This window comes from Oncorhynchus nerka, linkage group LG14 (genome assembly GCF_034236695.1).
Source record: "Oncorhynchus nerka isolate Pitt River linkage group LG14, Oner_Uvic_2.0, whole genome shotgun sequence".
NCBI classification, from domain to species: Eukaryota; Metazoa; Chordata; class Actinopteri; order Salmoniformes; family Salmonidae; genus Oncorhynchus; species Oncorhynchus nerka.
The window spans coordinates 1,003,356-1,028,081 of NC_088409.1; the positions used below are offsets into that span (position 1 = coordinate 1,003,356).

At 45.5% G+C, this 24,726-nt stretch overlaps 1 protein-coding gene across 1 annotated transcript in view; it reads right to left on the reverse strand.

Moving 5' to 3' along the window:
• Positions 1 to 23,371, reverse strand: part of LOC115118074 (serine/arginine repetitive matrix protein 2-like) — a 34,797-nt gene extending 11,426 nt beyond the window's left edge. Inside the window, exons 1-11 of the mRNA XM_065027046.1 lie at positions 23,132 to 23,371; positions 22,953 to 23,011; positions 13,618 to 13,653; positions 9,301 to 9,318; positions 9,052 to 9,163; positions 4,668 to 4,765; positions 4,548 to 4,585; positions 4,344 to 4,426; positions 4,022 to 4,098; positions 3,896 to 3,933; positions 3,692 to 3,774 (exon numbers count right to left, since the gene is read on the reverse strand). Coding sequence (XP_064883118.1) covers positions 3,692 to 3,774; positions 3,896 to 3,933; positions 4,022 to 4,098; positions 4,344 to 4,426; positions 4,548 to 4,585; positions 4,668 to 4,765; positions 9,052 to 9,163; positions 9,301 to 9,318; positions 13,618 to 13,653; positions 22,953 to 23,011; positions 23,132 to 23,212 — 723 coding nt within the window. The 5' untranslated portion in view covers positions 23,213 to 23,371. The remainder of the gene's footprint in view (positions 1 to 3,691; positions 3,775 to 3,895; positions 3,934 to 4,021; positions 4,099 to 4,343; positions 4,427 to 4,547; positions 4,586 to 4,667; positions 4,766 to 9,051; positions 9,164 to 9,300; positions 9,319 to 13,617; positions 13,654 to 22,952; positions 23,012 to 23,131) is intronic.
• Positions 23,372 to 24,726: the final 1,355 nt, after the last annotated feature.

Here is a 24,726-nt window from a genome sequence, read left to right on the forward strand (position 1 = left end):
CCTGCATATTGGCTATGCTCAGTAAACTATAGGCCCAATACATTACCCCTGCATATTGGCTATGCTCAGTAGACTATAGGCCCAATACATTACCCCTGCATATTGGCTATGCTCAGTAGACTAGAGGCCCAATACATTACCCTGCATATTGGCTATGCTCAGTAGACTATAGGCCCAATACATTACCCCTGCATATTGGCTATGCTCAATAGGCCCAATACATTATCCCTGCATATTGGCTATGCTCAGTAGACTAGAGGCCCAATACATTACCCCTGCATATTGGCTATGCTCAGTAGACTAGAGGCCCAATACATTACCCTGCATATTGGCTATGCTCAGTAGACTAGAGGCCCAATACATTACCCTGCATATTGGCTATGCTCAGTAGACTATAGGCCCAATACATTACCCTGCATATTGGCTATGCTCAGTAGACTATAGGCCCAATACATTACCCTGCATATTGGCTATGCTCAGTAAACTATAGGCCCAATACATTACCCCTGCATATTGGCTATGCTCAGTAGACTATAGGCCCAATACATTACCCCTGCATATTGGCTATGCTCAGTAGACTAGAGGCCCAATACATTACCCTGCATATTGGCTATGCTCAGTAGACTATAGGCCCAATACATTATCCCTGCATATTGGCTATGCTCAATAGGCCCAATACATTATCCCTGCATATTGGCTATGCTCAGTAGACTAGAGGCCCAATACATTATCCTGCATATTGGCTATGCTCAGTAGACTATAGGCCCAATACATTACCCTGCATATTGGCTATGCTCAGTAGACTAGAGGCCCAATACATTACCCTGCATATTGGCTATGCTCAGTAGACTATAGGCCCAATACATTACCCTGCATATTGGCTATGCTCAGTAGACTATAGGCCCAATACATTATCCCTGCATGTTGGCTATGCTCAGTAAACTATAGGCCCAATACATTATCCCTGCATGTTGGCTATGCTCAGTAAACTATAGGCCCAATACATTACCCCTGCATATTGGCTATGCTCAATAGGCCCAATACATTATCCCTGCATATTGGCTATACTCAGTAGACTATAGGCCCAATACATTATCACTGCATATTGGCTATACTCAGTAGGCTATAGGCCCAATACATTATCCCTGCATATTGGCTATGCTCAGTAGGCTATAGGCCCAATACATTATCACTGCATATTGGCTATACTCAGTAGGCTATAGGCCCAATACATTATCCCTGCATATTGGCTATACTCAGTAGACTATAGGCCCAATACATTATCACTGCATATTGGCTATACTCAGTAGGCTATAGGCCCAATACATTATCCCTGCATATTGGCTATGCTCAGTAGGCTATAGGCCCAATACATTATCCCTGCATATTGGCTATGCTCAGTAAGCTGTAGGCCCAATACATTATCACTGCATATTGGCTATGCTCAGTAGGCTATAGGCCCAATACATTATCCCTGCATATCGGCTATGCTCAGTAGGCTATAGACCCAATACATTATCCCTGCATATTGGCTATGCTCAGTAGGCTATAGGCCCAATACATTATCCCTGCATATCGGCTATGCTCAGTAGGCTATAGGCCCAATACATTATCCCTGCATATTGGCTATGCTCAGTAGGCCCAATACATTATCCCTGCATATTGGCTATGCTCAGTAGGCCCAATACATTATCCCTGCATATTGGCTATGCTCAGTAGGCCCAATACATTATCACTGCATATTGGCTATGCTCAGTAGACTATAGGCCCAATACATTACCCCTGCATATTGGCTATGCTCAGTAGGCTATAGGCCCAATACATTATCCCTGCATATTGGCTATGCTCAGTAGTCCCAATACATTATCCCTGCATATTGGCTATGCTCAGTAGGCCCAATACATTATCCCTGCATGTTGGCTATGCTCAGTAGACTATAGGCCCAATACATTATCACTGCATATTGGCTATGCTCAGTAGACTATAGGCCCAATACATTATCCCTGCATATTGGCTATGCTCAGTAGACTATAGGCCCAATACATTACCCCTGCATATTGGCTATGCTCAGTAGGCTATAGGCCCAATACATTATCCCTGCATATTGGCTATGCTCAGTAGACTATAGGCCCAATACATTATCACTGCATATTGGCTATACTCAGTAGGCTATAGACCCAATACATTACCCCTGCATATTGTCTATACTCAGTAGACTATAGGCCCAATACATTACCCCTGCATATTGGCTATGCTCAGTAGACTATAGGCCCAATACATTATCCCTGCATATTGGCTATGCTCAGTAGACTATAGGCCCAATACATTACCCCTGCATATTGTCTATACTCAGTAGACTATAGGCCCAATACATTATCCCTGCATATTGGCTATGCTCAGTAGACTATAGGCCCAATACATTACCCCTGCATATTGGCTATACTCAGTAGGTTATAGGCCCAATACATTATCCCTGCATATTGGCTATGCTCAGTAGGCTATAGGCCCAATACATTATCACTGCATATTGGCTATGCTCAGTAGGCTATAGACACAGTACATTATCCCTGCATGTTGGCTATGCTCAGTAGACTATAGGCCCAATACATTATCCCTGCATATTGGCTATGCTCAGTAGGCTATAGGCCCAATACATTATCCCTGCATATTGGCTATGCTCAGTAGTCCCAATACATTATCCCTGCATATTGGCTATGCTCAGTAGGCCCAATACATTATCCCTGCATGTTGGCTATGCTCAGTAGACTATAGGCCCAATACATTATCCCTGCATATTGGCTATGCTCAGTAGGCTATAGGCCCAATACATTACCCCTGCATATTGGCTATGCTCAGTAGGCTATAGACCCAGTACATTATCCCTGCATATTGGCTATGCTCAGTAGGCTATAGGCCCAATACATTACCACTACATATTGGCTATGCTCAGTAGGTTATAGGCCCAATACATTACCCCTGCATATTGTCTATGCTCAGTAGACTATAGGCCCAATACATTACCCCTGCATATTGGCTATGCTCAGTAGACTATAGGCCCAATACATTACCCCTGCATATTGGCTATGCTCAGTAGGCTATTGGCCCAATACATTATCCCTGCATATTGGCTATGCTCAGTAGACTATAGGCCCAATACATTATCCCTGCATATTGTCTATGCTCAGTAGACTATAGGCCCAATACATTACCCCTGTATATTGGCTATGCTTAAATTGCCCTTCCAATGTTATTCTTCTCAGAAAATATATTTTCTGGAAATAGATCATGTGTTGTATTACTAATTTTTACTGGACTGCTGTCTTGCATCTGATGGTCAGTCTGAGGGAGGGAGGGAGGGAGGGAGCAGTGGTAGGGCTGCCTCTCACCTGCCCTCCGCTGAGAAAAGGAGACACAGTCTTCTAGCCGATGATGAAACTCAAGTCACTCTGCATTATTTCTGCCTCATACACCAATTCACATAGTTAATCCTAGAGGAAGTGAGAAGGTTAGAGCTGTGTCCTATGGTCCTGGAGAGCTCTAACAGAGTTGTGTCCTGGAGGACCAGAGGAAGTGAAATATTCCTCCAACAAGACAAGCCTCTAATAAAAACAACGGAACACTTTGTTAAACTCCTCCGTCGCAGCTGCAGTGCTGGTTGTAGCGTGAGTGGAAGTAGGGAGAACACGCAAACCTGAAGATGTAGAAGCTCGTTCTCCAGTACAATCTTCTCTGTTTTCAGCCTGGTAATGTCACGCTCTTGCTTGAGTTGAGAATCTAAAACAGAACAACCACATGGCCAATAAGACAAGGCAGGTAAAGGCTGTGTGACAGATCACAATAGGAATATTGTAAATTATGTTAACCCACAGACTAGAAAAATAATAGTAATAGCAACCTTGAAACAGTACAAGTTGTTTTTCCAGGTCGTATTTTCTGTTGGTGAAATCAGAAGGTAGAAACATGAGTACAGCAACACTTATTCCATCCACTTGTTGTTTTAGTGTTCGGTGAAAACCCTTACAGAACGGATGTCCTGGCGTTGTCCTCCTCCAACCGCTGCACTTCCTCTGCTACCTTCTGACACGTCTTCAACGACACCTGACAAGACAAACACACGTCAAATCATCACCATCCTCCTCCAACTACTGCACTTCCTCTGCTACCTTCTGACACGTCTTCAACGACACCTGACAAAATAAACGTCAAATCATCTCCGTAACTAAACACTTTGACACCAATACTTCACCATGGTTCTTAGTTCAGTGGGTTGAACCCACACAGACAAACATTGGATGAGTGTTAGAACGAGGAGGGTTTATTGTCCCGTTCGATAATACTGTTACCTGTGTTTTCAGCAGGTCTTTCTGCAGCGCCGTCTTCTCCTGTCTCAGCTGGACATTATCCACACACTGCTTCTCCGTTGTCTCTTCATAATAAAACACAGGAAAGACTGAGTTTACATACATCAGACAGTGGACTATTACAATGTGGGTATATCAGCTTGTTGAGGGGTTTACAGAAAGTAGAATTATAACCAGAGACAATACCTGCTACCATCTTCAGCTGGTCCTCAAGTCTCTTCTTTCTGGAGAACAGAGAGAAAAGAGATGTCAGCGGAGCAAGAACCAAACTAAATATGGTGTAAAATGTTCTTGATGAGTCCTTACAGAGTCTCTGTGTTGTTGTTCTGCTCCTTCAGCCTCTCCACTTCCTCCTTCAGCCTCTCCACTTCCTCCAAAAGGTGCTGGGACAACTTCTCAGCGCTCTACAGGACAGAAACACAGCTCTGTTAGAGCCCTATAGGACAGAAACACAACACTGTTAGAGCTCTCCAGGACACAACTCTGTTAGAGCTCTCCAGGACACAACACTGTTAGAGCTCTCCAGGACACAACTCTGTTAGAGCTCTCCAGGACACAACACTGTTAGAGCTCTCCAGGACACAACTCTGTTAGAGCTCTCCAGGACACAACACTGTTAGAGCTCTCCAGGAAAACAGGACACAACACTGCTAGAGCTCTCCAGGACACAACACTGTTAGAGCTCTCCAGGACACAACTCTGTTAGAGCTCTCCAGGACACAACTCTGTTAGAGCTCTACAGGACACAACTCTGTTAGAGCTCTCCAGGACACAACACTGTTAGAACTCTCCAGGACACAACTCTGTTAGAGCTCTCCAGGACACAACACTGTTAGAGCTCTCCAGGACACAACACTGTTAGAGCTCTCCAGGACACAACACTGTTAGAGCTCTCCAGGAAAACAGGACACAACACTGCTAGAGCTCTCCAGGACACAACACTGTTAGAGCTCTCCAGGACACAACACTGTTAGAGCTCTCCAGGACACAACTCTGTTAGAGCTCTCCAGGACACAACACTGTTAGAGCTCTCCAGGAAAACAGGACACAACACTGCTAGAGCTCTCCAGGACACAACACTGTTAGAGCTCTCCAGGACACAACTCTGTTAGAGCTCTCCAGGACACAACTCTGTTAGAGCTCTACAGGACACAACTCTGTTAGAGCTCTCCAGGACACAACACTGTTAGAGCTCTCCAGGACACAACTCTGTTAGAGCTCTCCAGGACACAACACTGTTAGAGCTCTCCAGGACACAACACTGTTAGAGCTCTCCAGGACACAACACTGTTAGAGCTCTCCAGGAAAACAGGACACAACACTGCTAGAGCTCTCCAGGACACAACACTGTTAGAGCTCTCCAGGACACAACTCTGTTAGAGCTCTACAGGACACAACTCTGTTAGAGCTCTCCAGGACAACAGGACACAACTCTGTTAGAGCTCTCCAGGACACAACACTGTTAGAGCTCTCCAGGACACAACTCTGTTAGAGCTCTCCAGGACACAACACTGTTAGAGCTCTCCAGGACACAACACTGTTAGAGCTCTCCAGGACACAACACTGTTAGAGCTCTCCAGGACACAACACTGTTAGAGCTCTCCAGGACACAACACTGTTAGAGCTCTCCAGGACACAACACTGTTAGAGCTCTCCAGGACACAACACTGTTAGAGCTCTCCAGGACACAACTCTGTTAGAGCTCTCCAGGACAGAAACCCTGTTAGAGCTCTCCAGGACAGAAACACTGTTAGAGCTCTCCAGGACAATAGGACACAACACTGTTAGAGCTCTCCAGGACAATAGGACACAACTCTGTTAGAGCTCTCCAGGACAACAGGACACAACTCTGTTAGAGCTCTCCAGGACAATAGGACACAACTCTGTTAGAGCTCTCCAGGAGAATAGGACACAGCTCTGTTAGAGCTCTCCAGGACAGAAACACTGTTAGAGCTCTCCAGGACAATAGGACACAACTCTGTTAGAGCTCTCCAGGACACAACACTGTTAGAGCTCTCCAGGACAATAGGACACAACTCTGTTAGAGCTCTCCAGGACAATAGGACACAGCTCTGTTAGAGCTCTCCAGGACACAACTCTGTTAGAGCTCTCCAGGACAATAGGACACAACTCTGTTAGAGCTCTCCAGGACACAACACTGTTAGAGCTCTCCAGGACACAACACTGTTAGAGCTCTCCAGGACACAACACTGTTAGAGCTCTCCAGGACACAACTCTGTTAGAGCTCTCCAGGACACAACTCTGTTAGAGCTCTCCAGGACACAACTCTGTTAGAGCTCTCCAGGACACAACACTGTTAGAGCACTCCAGGACACAACACTGTTAGAGCTCTCCAGGACACAACACTGTTAGAGCTCTCCAGGACACAACTCTGTTAGAGCTCTCCAGGACACAACTCTGTTAGAGCTCTCCAGGACACAACTCTGTTAGAGCTCTCCAGGACACAACTCTGTTAGAGCTCTCCAGGACACAACTCTGTTAGAGCTCTCCAGGACACAGGATAGAGTTCTCCAGGACACAACACTGTTAGAGCTCTCCAGGACACAACACTGTTAGAGCTCTCCAGGACACAACACTGTTAGAGCTCTCCAGGACACAACACTGTTAGAGCTCTCCAGGACACAACACTGTTAGAGCTCTCCAGGACACAACACTGTTAGAGCTCTCCTGGACACAACACTGTTAGAGCTCTCCAGGACACAACACTGTTAGAGCTCTCCAGGACACAACACTGTTAGAGCTCTCCAGGACACAACTCTGTTAGAGCTCTCCAGGACACAACTCTGTTAGAGCTCTCCAGGACACAACTCTGTTAGAGCTCTCCAGGACACAACTCTGTTAGAGCTCTCCAGGACACAACACTGTTAGAGCTCTCCAGGACACAACACTGTTAGAGCTCTCCAGGACACAACACTGTTAGAGCTCTCCAGGACACAACACTGTTAGAGCTCTCCAGGACACAACACTGTTAGAGCTCTCCAGGACACAACACTGTTAGAGCTCTCCAGGACACAACACTGTTAGAGCTCTCCAGGACACAACACTGTTAGAGCTCTCCAGGACACAACACTGTTAGAGCTCTCCAGGACACAACACTGTTAGAGCTCTCCAGGACACAACTCTGTTAGAGCTCTCCAGGACACAACTCTGTTAGAGCTCTCCAGGACACAACTCGGTTAGAGCTCTCCAGGACAACAGGACACAACACTGTTAGAGCTCTCCAGGACAATAGGACACAACTCTGTTAGAGCTCTCCAGGACACAACACTGTTAGAGCTCTCCAGGACAACAGGACACAACACTGTTAGAGCTCTCCAGGACAGAAACACAACACTGTTAGAGCTCTCCAGGACAACAGGACACAACACTGTTAGAGCTCTCCAGGACACAACTCGGTTAGAGCTCTCCAGGACAACAGGACACAACACTGTTAGAGCTCTCCAGGACAATAGGACACAACTCTGTTAGAGCTCTCCAGGACACAACACTGTTAGAGCTCTCCAGGACAACAGGACACAACACTGTTAGAGCTCTCCAGGACAACAGGACACAACACTGTTAGAGCTCTCCAGGACAGAAACACAACACTGTTAGAGCTCTCCAGGACAACAGGACACAACTCTGTTAGAGTTCTCCAGGACACAACACTGTTAGAGCTCTCCAGGACAATAGGACACAACACTGTTAGAGCTCTCCAGGACAATAGGACACAACTCTGTTAGAGTTCTCCAGGACACAACACTGTTAGAGCACTCCAGGACAATAGGACACAACACTGTTAGAGCTCTCCAGGACACAACTCTGTTAGAGCTCTCCAGGACACAACTCTGTTAGAGCTCTCCAGGACACAACTCTGTTAGAGCTCTCCAGGACACAACTCTGTTAGAGCTCTCCAGGACACAACACTGTTAGAGCTCTCCAGGACACAACACTGTTAGAGCTCTCCAGGACACAACACTGTTAGAGCTCTCCAGGACACAACACTGTTAGAGCTCTCCAGGACAATAGGACACAACTCTGTTAGAGCTCTCCAGGACAATAGGACACAGCACTGTTAGAGCTCTCCAGGACACAACACTGTTAGAGCTCTCCAGGACCATAGGACACAGCTCTGTTAGAGCTCTCCAGGACACAACACTGTTAGAGCTCTCCAGGACACAACACTGTTAGAGCTCTCCAGGACACAACACTGTTAGAGCTCTCCAGGACACAACACTGTTAGAGCTCTCCAGGACACAACACTGTTAGAGCTCTCCAGGACACAACACTGTTAGAGCTCTCCAGGACACAACACTGTTAGAGCTCTCCAGGACACAACACTGTTAGAGCTCTCCAGGACAATAGGACACAACTCTGTTAGAGCTCTCCAGGACAATAGGACACAGCACTGTTAGAGCTCTCCAGGACACAACACTGTTAGAGCTCTCCAGGACACAACACTGTTAGAGCTCTCCAGGACCATAGGACACAGCTCTGTTAGAGCTCTCCAGGACACAACACTGTTAGAGCTCTCCAGGACACAACACTGTTAGAGCTCTCCAGGACACAACACTGTTAGAGCTCTCCAGGACACAACTCTGTTAGAGCTCTCCAGGACACAACTCTGTTAGAGCTCTCCAGGACACAACACTGTCATGATGAGCAGAATGGAGCAGTTCACATCTCTTACCTGCTTAGCCTCCAGCTCTGCCCGCATGGCTTCGTACTCTGCACGTTGCTTTACCAGAGAAGCTACTTTCAACTGCAAATCATCCAGTTGTATACGCTGCTTACTGGTCTCCCTGGAACGACGGGACAGAAATAATGAACAACTTTATGTTGTCGACCATATACGTTTACAAAACATGTCAAATACTTACAAAGACATAGAAGAGCATTTTAGTAAAAAGAGGAACTAGAGAAGTGAAACGTGTCATACCTGTGGGATCTCTGAAGCTGTAAAACAAACTGTCAAGGAAAACACTTCATAATAATGGAATGAAGCAGAGCCTTTTATCCAAAGCATTAATGCGTGCATACATTTTTAGGTACGGGTGGTTCTGGGAATCGAACACACTATCCTAGCGTTGCCAGCGCTACGCTCTATCAACTGAGCCAGACGAACACTTCTAACAATACTGACAGTAGTGCAATGGGGGTGGCAGGTAGCCTTGTGGATAAGACTGTTGGGCCAATGGGGGTGGCAGGTAGCCTTGTGGAGAAGGCTGTTGGGCCAATGCGAGTGGCAGGTAGCCTTGTGGATAAGGCTGTTGGGCCAATGCGAGTGGCAGGTAGCCTTGTGGATAAGGCTGTTGGGCCAATGGGGGTGGCAGGTAGCCTTGTGGATAAGGCTGTTGGGCCAATGGGGGTGGCAGGTAGCCTTGTGGATAAGGCTGTTGGGCCAATGGGGGTGGCAGGTAGCCTTGTGGATAAGGCTGTTGGGCCAATGGGGGTGGCAGGTAGCCTTGTGGATAAGGCTGTTGGGCCAATGGGGGTGGCAGGTAGCCTTGTGGATAAGGCTGTTGGGCCAATGGGGGTGGCAGGTAGCCTTGTGGAGAAGGTTGTTGGGCCAATGGGAGTGGCAGGTAGCCTTGTGGTTAAGGCTGTTGGGCCAATGGGGGTGGCAGGTAGCCTTGTGGAGAAGGCTGTTGGGCCAATGGAGGTGGCAGGTAGCCTTGTGGAGAGGCTGTTGGGCCAATGGAGGTGGCAGGTAGCCTTGTGGAGAAGGCTGTTGGGCCAATGGAGGTGGCAGGTAGCCTTGTGGATAAGGCAGTTGGGCCAATGGGGGTGGCAGGTAGCCTTGTGGAGAAGGCTGTTGGGCCAATGGAGGTGGCAGGTAGCCTTGTGGATAAGACTGTTGGGCCAATGGGGGTGGCAGGTAGCCTTGTGGATAAGGCTGTTGGGTCAATGGGGGTGGCAGGTAGCCGTGTGGATAAGGCTGTTGGGCCAATGGGGGTGGCAGGTAGCCTTGTGGATAAGGCTGTTGGGCCAATGGGGGTGGCAGGTAGCCTTGTGGATAAGGCTGTTGGGCCAATGGGGGTGGCAGGTAGCCTTGTGGATAAGGCTGTTGGGCCAATGGAGGTGGCAGGTAGCCTTGTGGATAAGGCTCTTGGGCCAATGGAGGTGGCAGGTAGCCTTGTGGATAAGGCTGTTGGGCCAATGGGAGTGGCAGGTAGCCTTGTGGATAAGACTGTTGGGCCAATGGGGGTGGCAGGTAGCCGTGTGGATAAGGCTGTTGGGCCAATGGGAGTGGCAGGTAGCCTTGTGGATAAGGCTGTTGGGCCAATGGGGGTGGCAGGTAGCCTTGTGGATAAGGCTGTTGGGCCAATGGAGGTGGCAGGTCGCCTTGTGGATAAGGCTGTTGGGCCAATGCGAGTGGCAGTTAGCCTTGTGGAGAAGGTTGTTGGGCCAATGGGGTGGCAGGTAGCCTTGTGGATAAGGCTGTTGGGCCAATGGAGGTGGCAGGTAGCCTTGTGGATAAGGCTGTTGGGCCAATGGGGGTGGCAGGTAGCCTTGTGGAGAAGGTTGTTGGGCCAATGGGGTGGCAGGTAGCCTTGTGGATAAGGCTGTTGGGCCAATGGGGGTGGCAGGTAGCCTTGTGGATAAGGCTGTTGGGCCAATGCGAGTGGCAGGTAGCCTTGTGGATAAGGCTGTTGGGCCAATGCGGGTGGCAGGTAGCCTTGTGGATAAGGCTGTTGGGCCAATGCGAGTGGCAGGTAGCCTTGTGGATAAGGCTGTTGGGCCAATGGGGGTGGCAGGTAGCCTTGTGGAGAAGGCTGTTGGGCCAATGGAGTGGCAGGTAGCCTTGTGGATAAGGCTGTTGGGCCAATGGGGGTGGCAGGTAGCCTTGTGGATAAGGCTGTTGGGCCAATGGGGGTGGCAGGTAGCCTTGTGGATAAGGCTGTTGGGCCAATGCGGGTGGCAGGTAGCCTTGTGGATAAGGCTGTTGGGCCAATGCGAGTGGCAGGTAGCCTTGTGGATAAGGCTGTTGGGCCAATGGGGGTGGCAGGTAGCCTTGTGGAGAAGGTTGTTGGGCCAATGGGGGTGGCAGGTAGCCTTGTGGTTAAGGCTGTTGGGCCAATGGGGGTGGCAGGTAGCCTTGTGGATAAGACTGTTGGGCCAATGGGGGTGGCAGGTAGCCTTGTGGTTAAGGCTGTTGGGCCAATGGGGGTGGCAGGTAGCCTTGTGGATAAGGCTGTTGGGCCAATGGGGGTGGCAGGTAGCCTTGTGGTTAAGGCTGTTGGGCCAATGGAGGTGGCAGGTCGCCTTGTGGATAAGGCTGTTGGGCCAATGGGGGTGGCAGGTAGCCTTGTGGATAAGGCTGTTGGGCCAATGGGGGTGGCAGGTAGCCTTGTGGATAAGGCTGTTAGGCCAATGGGAGTGGCAGGTAGCCTTGTGGATAAGGCTGTCCCCCCCCAACACTAAATGCTCCCCGGGCGCCAATTCTAATGGTCACCCCCATAGAATTCTAATGGTCACTCCCATAGAATTCTAATGGTCACCCCCATAGAAGTCTAATGGTCACCCCCATAGAAGTCTAATGGTCACTCCCATAGAAGTCTAATGGTCACTCCCATAGAATTCTAATGGTCACCCCCATAGAATTCTAATGGTCACCCCCATAGAATTCTAATGGTCACCCCCATAGAATTCTAATGGTCACCCCCAAAGAATTCTAATGGTCACCCCCATAGAATTCTAATGGTCACCCCCATAGAATTCTAATGGTCACCCCCATAGAATTCTAATGGTCACCCCCATAGAATTCTAATGGTCACCCCCATAGAATTCTAATGGTCACCCCCATAGAATTCTAATGGTCACCCCCATAGAATTCTAATGGTCACCCCCATAGAATTCTAATGGTCACCCCCATAGAAGTCTAATGGTCACCCCCATAGAATTCTAATGGTCACTCCCATAGAAGTCTAATGGTCACTCCCATAGATTTCTAAATGGTCACTTCCACTAAGGACGAGGTCAGTACAATACATAATCACCTTGAACCTCTCATCCCACTGTAACCAGTGAAGTCAAAGCAGACTTGTTATGATGGTGTTATATTGTAACACTAGTGACAGGAGGGAGAGGAGTGAAGTCAGAAACAGTGGTCATCAGTACCAGAGCCAGCCAATCAGAACAGTTCTGTTCATTCCAAGGGAGGCACTGAGACCTAATTAACGACTGAAGAGAGGCTAAAGAGCATGAATGGCTGAGACCTAATTAACGACTGAAGAGAGGCTGAAGAGCATGAATGGCTGAGACCCTAATGAATGACTGAAGAGAGGCTGAAGAGCATGAATGGCTGAGGCCCTAATGAATGACTGAAGAGAGGCTGAAGAGCATGAATGGCTGAGACCCTAATTAATGACTGAAGAGAGGCTGAAGAGCATGAATGGCTGAGGCCCTAATTAATGACTGAAGAGAGGCTAAAGAGCATGAATGTCTGAGACCTAATTCATGACTGAAGAGAGGCTGAAGAGCATGAATGGCTGAGGCCCTAATTAATGACTGAAGAGAGGCTGAAGAGCATGAATGGCTGAGGCCCTAATGAATGACTGAAGAGAGGCTGAAGAGCATGAATGGCTGAGACCTAATGAATGACTGAAGAGAGGCTAAAGAGCATGAATGGCTGAAACCTAATTAATGACTGAAGAGAGGCTGAAGAGCATGAATGGCTGAGGCCCTAATGAATGACTGAAGAGAGGCTGAAGAGCATGAATGGCTGAGGCCCTAATGAATGACTGAAGAGAGGCTGAAGAGCATGAATGGCTGAGGCCCTAATGAATGACTGAAGAGAGGCTGAAGAGCATGAATGGCTGAGGCCCTAATGAATGACTGAAGAGAGGCTGAAGAGCATGAATGGCTGAGGCCCTAATTAATGACTGAATGGCTGAGGCCCTAATGAATGAAGAGGCTGAAGAGCATGAATGGCTGAGACCTAATGAATGACTGAAGAGAGGCTGAAGAGCATGAATGGCTGAGGCCCTAATGAATGACTGAAGAGAGGCTGAAGAGCATGAATGGCTGAGGCCCTAATGAATGACTGAAGATAGGCTGAAGAGCATGAATGGCTGAGGCCCTAATGAATGACTGAAGAGAGGCTGAAGAGCATGAATGGCTGAGACCTAACAACTGAAGAGAGGCTGAAGAGCATGAATGGCTGAGACCTAATGAATGACTGAAGAGAGGCTGAAGAGCATGAATGGCTGAGGCCCTAATAAGTGGAGAGAGTGAATGGACTTTTGAAAGGATATCTTCACACTTCCCTTGATATTCACTCAGCAGGTGACTGAAAAAAAGAGAAGTGAAACAGATGACATTAGTAGCCTACCGTTTCTAAAACATACTAGTCATTCACTCCACCTGTTACATTAAACATGGTAGGCTTCGCTACATAGCTACATGGTAGGCCTAGCTACATAGCTACATGGTAGGCCTAGCTACATAGCTACATGGTAGGCCTAGCTACATAGCTACATGGTAGGCCTAGCTCCATAGCTACATGGTAGGCCTAGCTCCATAGCTACATGGTAGGCCTAGCTACATGGTAGGCCTAGCTCCATAGCTACATGGTAGGGGTAGGCCTAGCTACATAGCTACATGGTAGGCCTAGCTACATAGCTACATGGTAGGCCTAGCTACATGGTAGGCCTAGCTACATAGCTACATGGTAGGCCTAGCTACATAGCTACATGGTAGGCCTAGCTACATAGCTACATGGTAGGCCTAGCTACATAGCTACATGGTAGGCCTAGCTACATAGCTACATGGTAGGCCTAGCTCCATAGCTACATGGTAGGCCTAGCTCCATAGCTACATGGTAGGCCTAGCTACATGGTAGGCCTAGCTCCATAGCTACATGGTAGGCCTAGCTCCATAGCTACATGGTAGGCCTAGCTACATGGTAGGCCTAGCTACATAGCTACATGGTAGGCCTAGCTCCAAAACACAGCTAGCTACATCAGATGAGTCTAGACAGAGTCTATGGGTCCTAGTCAGTCAAACCAGGCACCGGGTCAATGACAACACTGTTGCTGCTCTGTGTCATGTTGTAGCAGACAGGCATATCGCTTTGACGTCGTGTCTGGTTCCGTTTCCACGCGGATGTTTATTGACAAGTGGAATGAAACTGGAATCAGAATTCAGACAATGCAGGTTTGTTTCCAACTTCCAGGGAACCAGACTACAGAGTTGGATTGAATAGCCCCCCCACCCTGACTATGTAGTTAGCTGTTTGATTGAATAGCCCCCCCCACCCTGACTATGTAGTTAGCTGTTTGATTGAATAGCCCCCCACCCTGAGCCCCCACCCTGAGTATGTAGTTAGCTGTTTGATTGAATAGCCCCCACCCTGACTATGTAGTTAGCTGTTTGATTGAATAGCCCCCCACCCTGAGTATATATGTAGTTAGCTGTTTGATTGAATAGCCCCCCACCCTGAGTATATATGTAGTTAGCTGTTTGATTGAATAGCCCCCCACCCTGAGTATATATGTAGTTAGCTGTTTGATTGAATAGCCCCCCACCCTGAGTATATATGTAGTTAGCTGTTTGATTGAATAGCCCCCCACCCTGAGTATGTAGTTAGCTGTTTGATTGAATAGCCCCCCACCCTGAGTATATGTAGTTAGCTGTTTGATTGAATAGCCCCCCACCCTGAGTATATATGTAGTTAGTTAGCTGTTTGATTGAATAGCCCCCCACCCTGAGTATATATGTAGTTAGCTGTTTGATTGAATAGCCCCCCACCCTGAGTATATATGTAGTTAGCTGTTTGATTGAATAGCCCCCCACCCTGAGTATATATGTAGTTAGTTAGCTGTTTGATTGAATAGCCCCCCACCCTGAGTATATATGTTAGTTAGCTGTTTGATTGAATAGCCCCCACCCTGAGTATATATGTAGTTAGTTAGCTGTTTGATTGAATAGCCCCCACCCTGAGTATATATGTAGTTAGCTGTTTGATTGAATAGCCCCCCACCCTGAGTATATATGTAGTTAGTTAGCTGTTTGATTGAATAGCCCCCCACCCTGAGTATATATGTAGTTAGCTGTTTGATTGAATAGCCCCCCACCCTGAGTATATATGTAGTTAGCTGTTTGATTGAATAGCCCCCCACCCTGAGTATATATGTAGTTAGTTAGCTGTGTGATTGAATAGCCCCCACCCTGAGTATATATGTAGTTAGCTGTTTGATTGAATAGCCCCCCACCCTGAGTATATATGTAGTTAGCTGTTTGATTGAATAGCCCCCCACCCTGAGTATATGTAGTTAGCTGTTTGATTGAATAGCCCCCCACCCTGAGTATATATGTAGTTAGCTGTTTGATTGAATAGCCCCCACCCTGAGTATATATGTAGTTAGCTGTTTGATTGAATAGCCCCCCCACCCTGAGTATATATGTAGTTAGCTGTTTGATTGAATAGCCCCCCCCACCCTGAGTATATATGTAGTTAGCTGTTTGATTGAATAGCCCCCCACCCTGAGTATATATGTAGTTAGCTGTTTGATTGAATAGCCCCCCACCCTGAGTATATGTAGTTAGCTGTTTGATTGAATAGCCCCCCACCCTGAGTATATATGTAGTTAGCTGTTTGATTGAATAGCCCCCCACCCTGAGTATATATGTAGTTAGCTGTTTGATTGAATAGCCCCCCACCCTGAGTATATATGTAGTTAGCTGTTTGATTGAATAGCCCCCCCACCCTGAGTATGTAGTTAGCTGTTTGATTGAATAGCCCCCCACCCTGAGTATATATGTAGTTAGCTGTTTGATTGAATAGCCCCCCACCCTGAGTATATATGTAGTTAGCTGTTTGATTGAATAGCCCCCCACCCTGAGTATATATGTAGTTAGCTGTTTGATTGAATAGCCCCCACCCTGAGTATATATGTAGTTAGCTGTTTGATTGAATAGCCCCCCACCCTGAGTATATATGTAGTTAGCTGTTTGATTGAATAGCCCCCACCCTGAGTATATATAGTAGTTAGCTGTGTGATTGAATAGCCCCCCACCCTGAGTATATATGTAGTTAGCTGTTTGATTGAATAGCCCCCCACCCTGAGTATATATGTAGTTAGCTGTTTGATTGAATAGCCCCCCACCCTGAGTATATATGTAGTTAGCTGTTTGATTGAATAGCCCCCCACCCTGAGTATATATGTAGTTAGCTGTTTGATTGAATAGCCCCCCACCCTGAGTATATATGTAGTTAGTTAGCTGTTTGATTGAATAGCCCCCCACCCTGAGTATATATGTAGTTAGCTGTTTGATTGAATAGCCCCCCACCCTGAGTATATATGTAGTTAGCTGTTTGATTGAATAGCCCCCCACCCTGAGTATATATGTAGTTAGCTGTTTGATTGAATAGCCCCCCACCCTGAGTATATATGTAGTTAGCTGTTTGATTGAATAGCCCCCCACCCTGAGTATATATGTAGTTAGCTGTTTGATTGAATAGCCCCCCACCCTGAGTATATATGTAGTTAGTTAGCTGTTTGATTGAATAGCCCCCCACCCTGAGTATATATGTAGTTAGCTGTTTGATTGAATAGCCCCCCACCCTGAGTATATGTAGTTAGCTGTTTGATTGAATAGCCCCCCACCCTGAGTATATATGTAGTTAGCTGTTTGATTGAATAGCCCCCCACCCTGAGTATATATGTAGTTAGCTGTTTGATTGAATAGCCCCCCACCCTGAGTATATATGTAGTTAGCTGTTTGATTGAATAGCCCCCCACCCTGAGTATGTAGTTAGCTGTTTGATTGAATAGCCCCCCACCCTGAGTATATATATGTTAGTTAGCTGTTTGATTGAATAGCCCCCCACCCTGAGTATATATGTAGTTAGCTGTTTGATTGAATAGCCCCCCACCCTGAGTATATATGTAGTTAGTTAGCTGTTTGATTGAATAGCCCCCCACCCTGAGTATATATGTAGTTAGCTGTTTGATTGAATAGCCCCCCACCCTGAGTATATATGTAGTTAGCTGTTTGATTGAATAGCCCCCCACCCTGAGTATATATGTAGTTAGCTGTTTGATTGAATAGCCCCCCACCCTGAGTATATATGTAGTTAGTTAGCTGTTTGATTGAATAGCCCCCCACCCTGAGTATATATGTAGTTAGCTGTTTGATTGAATAGCCCCCCCACCCTGAGTATATGTAGTTAGTTAGCTGTTTGATTGAATAGCCCCCCACCCTGAGTATATATGTAGTTAGCTGTTTGATTGAATAGCCCCCCACCCTGAGTATATATGTAGTTAGCTGTTTGATTGAATAGCCCCCCACCCTGAGTATATATGTAGTTAGCTGTTTGATTGAATAGCCCCCCACCCTGAGTATATATGTAGTTAGCTGTTTGATTGAATAGCCCCCCACCCTGAGTATATATGTAGTTAGCTGTTTGATTGAATAGCCCCCCACCCTGAGTATATATGTAGTTAGTTAGCTGTTTGATTGAATAGCCCCCCACCCTGAGTATGTAGTTAGCTGTTTGATTGAATAGCCCCCACCCTGTGTAGTTAGCTGTTTGATTGAATAGCCCCCCACCCTGAGTATATATGTAGTTAGCTGTTTGATTGAATAGCCCCCCACCCTGAGTATATGTAGTTAGCTGTTTGATTGAATAGCCCCCACCCTGAGTATGTAGTTAGCTGTTTGATTGAATAGCCCCCCACCCTGAGTATATATGTAGTTAGCTGTTTGATTGAATAGCCCCCCACCCTGAGTATGTAGTTAGCTGTTTGATTGAATAGCCCCCCACCCTGAGTATATATGTAGTTAGCTGTTTGATTGAATAGCCCCCCACCCTGAGTATATATGTAGTTAGCTGTTTGATTGAATAGCCCCCACCCTGAGTATATATGTAGTTAGCTGTTTGATTGAATAGCCCCCCACCCTGAGTATATATGTTAGTTAGCTGTTTGATTGAATAGCCCCCCACCCTGAGTATGTAGTTAGCTGTTTGATTGAATAGCCCCCACCCTGGAGTAGTATGTAGTTAGCTGTTTGATTGAATAGCCCCCCACCCTGAGTATATATGTAGTTAGTTAGCTGTTTGATTGAATAGCCCCCCACCCTGAGTATATATGTAGTTAGCTGTTTGATTGAATAGCCCCCCACCCTGAGTATATATGTAGTTAGCTGTTTGATTGAATAGCCCCCCACCCTGAGTATATATGTAGTTAGCTGTTTGATTGAATAGCCCCCCACCCTGAGTATATATGTAGTTAGCTGTTTGATTGAATAGCCCCCCACCCTGAGTATGTATGTAGTTAGCTGTTTGATTGAATAGCCCCCCACCCTGAGTATATATGTAGTTAGTTAGCTGTTTGATTGAATAGCCCCCCACCCTGAGTATATATGTAGTTAGCTGTTTGATTGAATAGCCCCCCACCCTGAGTATATATGTAGTTAGCTGTTTGATTGAATAGCCCCCACCCTGAGTATATATGTAGTAGTTAGCTGTTTGATTGAATAGCCCCCCACCCTGAGTATATATGTAGTTAGCTGTTTGATTGAATAGCCCCCCACCCTGAGTATATATGTAGTTAGCTGTTTGATTGAATAGCCCCCACCCTGAGTATATATGTAGTTAGCTGTTTGATTGAATAGCCCCCCACCCTGAGTATATATAGTTAGTTAGCTGTTTGATTGAATAGCCCCCCACCCTGAGTATGTAGTTAGCTGTTTGATTGAATAGCCCCCCACCCTGAGTATATATGTAGTTAGCTGTTTGATTGAATAGCCCCCCACCCTGAGTATATATGTAGTTAGCTGTTTGATTGAATAGCCCCCACCCTGAGTATGTAGTTAGCTGTTTGATTGAATAGCCCCCCACCCTGAGTATATATGTAGTTAGCTGTTTGATTGAATAGCCCCCCACCCTGAGTATTAGTTAGCTGTTTGATTGAATAGCCCCCCACCCTGAGTATGTAGTTAGCTGTTTGATTGAATAGCCCCCCACCCTGAGTATATATGTAGTTAGTTAGCTGTTTGATTGAATAGCCCCCCACCCTGAGTATGTAGTTAGCTGTTTGATTGAATAGCCCCCCACCCTGAGTATGTAGTTAGCTGTTTGATTGAATAGCCCCCCCACCCTGAGTATGTAGTTAGCTGTTTGATTGAATAGCCCCCCACCCTGAGTATGTAGTTAGCTGTTTGATTGAATAGCCCCCCACCCTGAGTATATATGTAGTTAGCTGTTTGATTGAATAGCCCCCCACCCTGAGTATATATGTAGTTAGCTGTTTGATTGAATAGCCCCCCACCCTGAGTATATATGTAGTTAGCTGTTTGATTGAATAGCCCCCCACCCTGAGTATATATGTAGTTAGCTGTTTGATTGAATAGCCCCCCACCCTGAGTATATATGTAGTTAGCTGTTTGATTGAATAGCCCCCCCCACCCTGAGTATATATGTAGTTAGCTGTTTGATTGAATAGCCCCCCACCCTGAGTATATATGTAGTTAGTTAGCTGTTTGATTGAATAGCCCCCCACCCTGAGTATGTAGTTAGCTGTTTGATTGAATAGCCCCCCACCCTGAGTATATATGTAGTTAGCTGTTTGATTGAATAGCCCCCCACCCTGAGTATATATGTAGTTAGCTGTTTGATTGAATAGCCCCCCACCCTGAGTATATATGTAGTTAGCTGTTTGATTGAATAGCCCCCCACCCTGAGTATATATGTAGTTAGCTGTTTGATTGAATAGCCCCCCACCCTGAGTATTATGTTAGTTAGCTGTTTGATTGAATAGCCCCCACCTGAGTATATATAGTTAGTTAGCTGTTTGATTGAATAGCCCCCACCCTGAGTATATATGTAGTTAGCTGTTTGATTGAATAGCCCCCCACCCTGAGTATATATGTAGTTAGCTGTTTGATTGAATAGCCCCCACCTGAGTATATATGTAGTTAGCTGTTTGATTGAATAGCCCCCCACCCTGAGTATATATGTAGTTAGCTGTTTGATTGAATAGCCCCCCACCCTGAGTATGTATGTAGTTAGCTGTTTGATTGAATAGCCCCCCACCCTGAGTATATATGTAGTTAGCTGTTTGATTGAATAGCCCCCCCACCCTGAGTATGTAGTTAGCTGTTTGATTGAATAGCCCCCCACCCTGAGTATATATGTAGTTAGCTGTTTGATTGAATAGCCCCCCACCCTGAGTATATATGTAGTTAGCTGTTTGATTGAATAGCCCCCCCCACCCTGAGTATGTAGTTAGCTGTTTGATTGAATAGCCCCCCACCCTGAGTATATATGTAGTTAGTTAGCTGTTTGATTGAATAGCCCCCCCACCCTGAGTATATATGTAGTTAGCTGTTTGATTGAATAGCCCCCCACCCTGAGTATATATGTAGTTAGCTGTTTGATTGAATAGCCCCCCACCCTGAGTATGTAGTTAGCTGTTTGATTGAATAGCCCCCCACCCTGAGTATATATGTGTAGTTAGCTGTTTGATTGAATAGCCCCCACCCTGAGTATATATGTGTTAGTTAGCTGTTTGATTGAATAGCCCCCCACCCTGAGTATATATGTAGTTAGCTGTTTGATTGAATAGCCCCCCACCCTGAGTATATATGTAGTTAGCTGTTTGATTGAATAGCCCCCACCCTGAGTATATATGTAGTTAGCTGTTTGATTGAATAGCCCCCCACCCTGAGTATGTAGTTAGTTAGCTGTTTGATTGAATAGCCCCCCACCCTGAGTATATATGTAGTTAGCTGTTTGATTGAATAGCCCCCCACCCTGAGTATATATGTAGTTAGCTGTTTGATTGAATAGCCCCCCCACCCTGAGTATATATGTAGTTAGCTGTTTGATTGAATAGCCCCCCACCCTGAGTATATATGTAGTTAGCTGTTTGATTGAATAGCCCCCCACCCTGAGTACCTGTATATGTAGTTAGCTGTTTGATTGAATAGCCCCCCACCCTGAGTATATATGTAGTTAGCTGTTTGATTGAATAGCCCCCACCCTGAGTATATATGTAGTTAGCTGTTTGATTGAATAGCCCCCACCCTGAGTATATATGTAGTTAGCTGTTTGATTGAATAGCCCCCCACCCTGAGTATATATGTAGTTAGCTGTTTGATTGAATAGCCCCCCACCCTGAGTATATATGTAGTTAGCTGTTTGATTGAATAGCCCCCCACCCTGAGTATATATGTAGTTAGCTGTTTGATTGAATAGCCCCCCACCCTGAGTATGTAGTTAGCTGTTTGATTGAATAGCCCCCCACCCTGAGTATATATGTAGTTAGCTGTTTGATTGAATAGCCCCCCACCCTGAGTATATATGTAGTTAGCTGTTTGATTGAATAGCCCCCCACCCTGAGTATATATGTAGTTAGCTGTTTGATTGAATAGCCCCCCACCCTGAGTATATATGTAGTTAGCTGTTTGATTGAATAGCCCCCCACCCTGAGTATGTATATAGTAGTTAGCTGTTTGATTGAATAGCCCCCCACCCTGAGTATATATGTAGTTAGTTAGCTGTTTGATTGAATAGCCCCCCACCCTGAGTATATATGTAGTTAGCTGTTTGATTGAATAGCCCCCCCCCTGAGTATATATGTAGTTAGCTGTTTGATTGAATAGCCCCCCACCCTGAGTATATATGTAGTTAGCTGTTTGATTGAATAGCCCCCCACCCTGAGTAGTATGTAGTTAACTGTTTGATTGAATAGCCCCCCACCCTGAGTATGTAGTTATATATAGCCCCACCCTAGTTAGTTAGCTGTTTGATTGAATAGCCCCCCACCCTGAGTATATATGTAGTTAGCTGTTTGATTGAATAGCCCCCACCCTGAGTATATATGTAGTTAGCTGTTTGATTGAATAGCCCCCCACCCTGAGTATATATGTAGTTAGCTGTTTGATTGAATAGCCCCCCACCCTGAGTATATATGTAGTTAGCTGTGTGATTGAATAGCCCCCCCACCCTGAGTATATATGTAGTTAGCTGTTTGATTGAATAGCCCCCCACCCTGAGTATATATAGTTAGTTAGCTGTTTGATTGAATAGCCCCCCACCCTGAGTATATATGTAGTTAGCTGTTTGATTGAATAGCCCCCCACCCTGAGTATGTAGTTAGCTGTTTGATTGAATAGCCCCCCACCCTGAGTATATATGTAGTTAGCTGTTTGATTGAATAGCCCCCCACCCTGAGTATATATGTAGTTAGTTAGCTGTTTGATTGAATAGCCCCCCACCCTGAGTATATATGTAGTTAGCTGTTTGATTGAATAGCCCCCACCCTGAGTATATATGTAGTTAGTTAGCTGTTTGATTGAATAGCCCCCCCACCCTGAGTATATATGTAGTTAGTTAGCTGTTTGATTGAATAGCCCCCCACCCTGAGTATATATGTAGTTAGCTGTTTGATTGAATAGCCCCCACCCTGAGTATATATGTAGTTAGCTGTGTGATTGAATAGCCCCCCACCCTGAGTATATATGTAGTTAGTTAGCTGTTTGATTGAATAGCCCCCCCACCCTGAGTATGTAGTTAGCTGTGTTTTAGGGGCCTGTACAGCCTCATCTCATCTCACAAGACTAATAACGTTAGTTACTTACTCGGAGTCCATCGTTTTCTGTTTCAAAACCAGGAGAGCTGCCACATATTCCTTTAGGTTCTACAATGAGAGAGAGCATGGATTGTCCGTCAGTATAGTTTGGTGAAATATTAGCTAACTATCTGTTTCTCCAGGTTTGAAGCAAGTATAGACCAGTAGCCAGAGCCTTTCTCTCCTCACCTGGTGAAGCACAGTGCAGTTTTGACAGGGTCCAGTAGTTGCTCCTGAAGCGATTTTGGAAAGATTCTCCCCCGGCATCATGATAAGTCGTCACAGTTTACTGTCCAATATCCCAAACTAGTAATGTAAAAAATGTCAAAATAGAACTACTGACATTAAAAACACAAACACTTGACAACAAATTCGGCATAACACAAACGCACTGTCCCACGTTGACTCAGGACCCGAAATATACACGGGGTTGTCTATAGAAATGCCGGTATGAAAAAGTCAGACCTTAGCGATATCTTTTTTCATATTTTTTATATATTACATTTTTGTATTATTATTATAAACAACAAATCAATACAAAAAGTATATGGGGGAACACAAGCACATATAAAGAATATCCCAAGGACAATTGGGTTAGGGGAGGGGCTGGAGGCGGGGCTTTTACATTTGTGAATATGGCCAAACGAATAATGAAATTAATTGTTTTAACTTATTTCTATCGTAGGTAAAGAATCCAAGCAGTACATCTCTCCACAACAGTGTAAAATCCTCATAAATGTGTTAGATTATAAATCTACCGATGTCTTGCCACAGATTCCTTAAATGCATAAAATACCGAAAAAGATACAACACTGTTTCTGGCTGGTCATTACAAAAGGTACAATTTGAATTTATATTTTTTTCTTAAAATTTCTTCATGATATGGTGGTTGGTAGGATAATATGTATTAATACTTTTAAAAGAAACTTCCTTAATTTTGTTAATATGTAAGTATGTGTGTGGCAATATCCAAACATTTTCCCAACAGACATGATCAATAAAACCGTTCCAATATGGCATGACATAAGGTATAGATACAACATCCTGTTGAAACAAGGTTCCTATAGTTCTATTGTTGTTGAATGGACCAACATGACATGAGGTATAGAATCAACATCCTGTTGAAACAAGGTTCCTATAGGTCTATTGTTGTTGAACGGACCAACATGAGGTATAGAATCAACATCCTGTTGAAACAAGGTTCCTATAGTTCTATTGTTGTTGAATGGACCAACATGACATGAAACAAGGAATAGAATCAACATCCTGTTGAAACAAGGCTCCTATAGGTCTATTGTTGTTGAATGAACCAACATGACATGAGGTATAGAATCAACATCCTGTTTGAAACAAGGTTCCTATAGTTATATTGTTGTTGAATGGACCAACATGACATGAGGTATAGAATCAACATCCTGTTGAAACAAGGTTCCTATAGCTCTATTGTTGTTGAATGAACCAACATGAGGTATAGAATCAACATCCTGTTGAAACAAGGTTCCTATAGGTCTATTGTTGTTGAACGGATCAACACTGTTGAAACAAGGTTCCTATAGCTCTATTATTTGTTGAATGGACCAACATGACATGAGGTATAGAATCAACATCCTGTTGAAACAAGGTTCCTATAGCTCTATTGTTGTTGAATGGACCAACATGACATGAGGTATGAATCAACATCCTGTTGAAACAAGGCTCCTATAGCTCTATGAAATGGACCAACATGACATGAGGTATATAGAATCAAGCATCCTGTTGAAACAAGGTTCCTATAGTTCTATTGT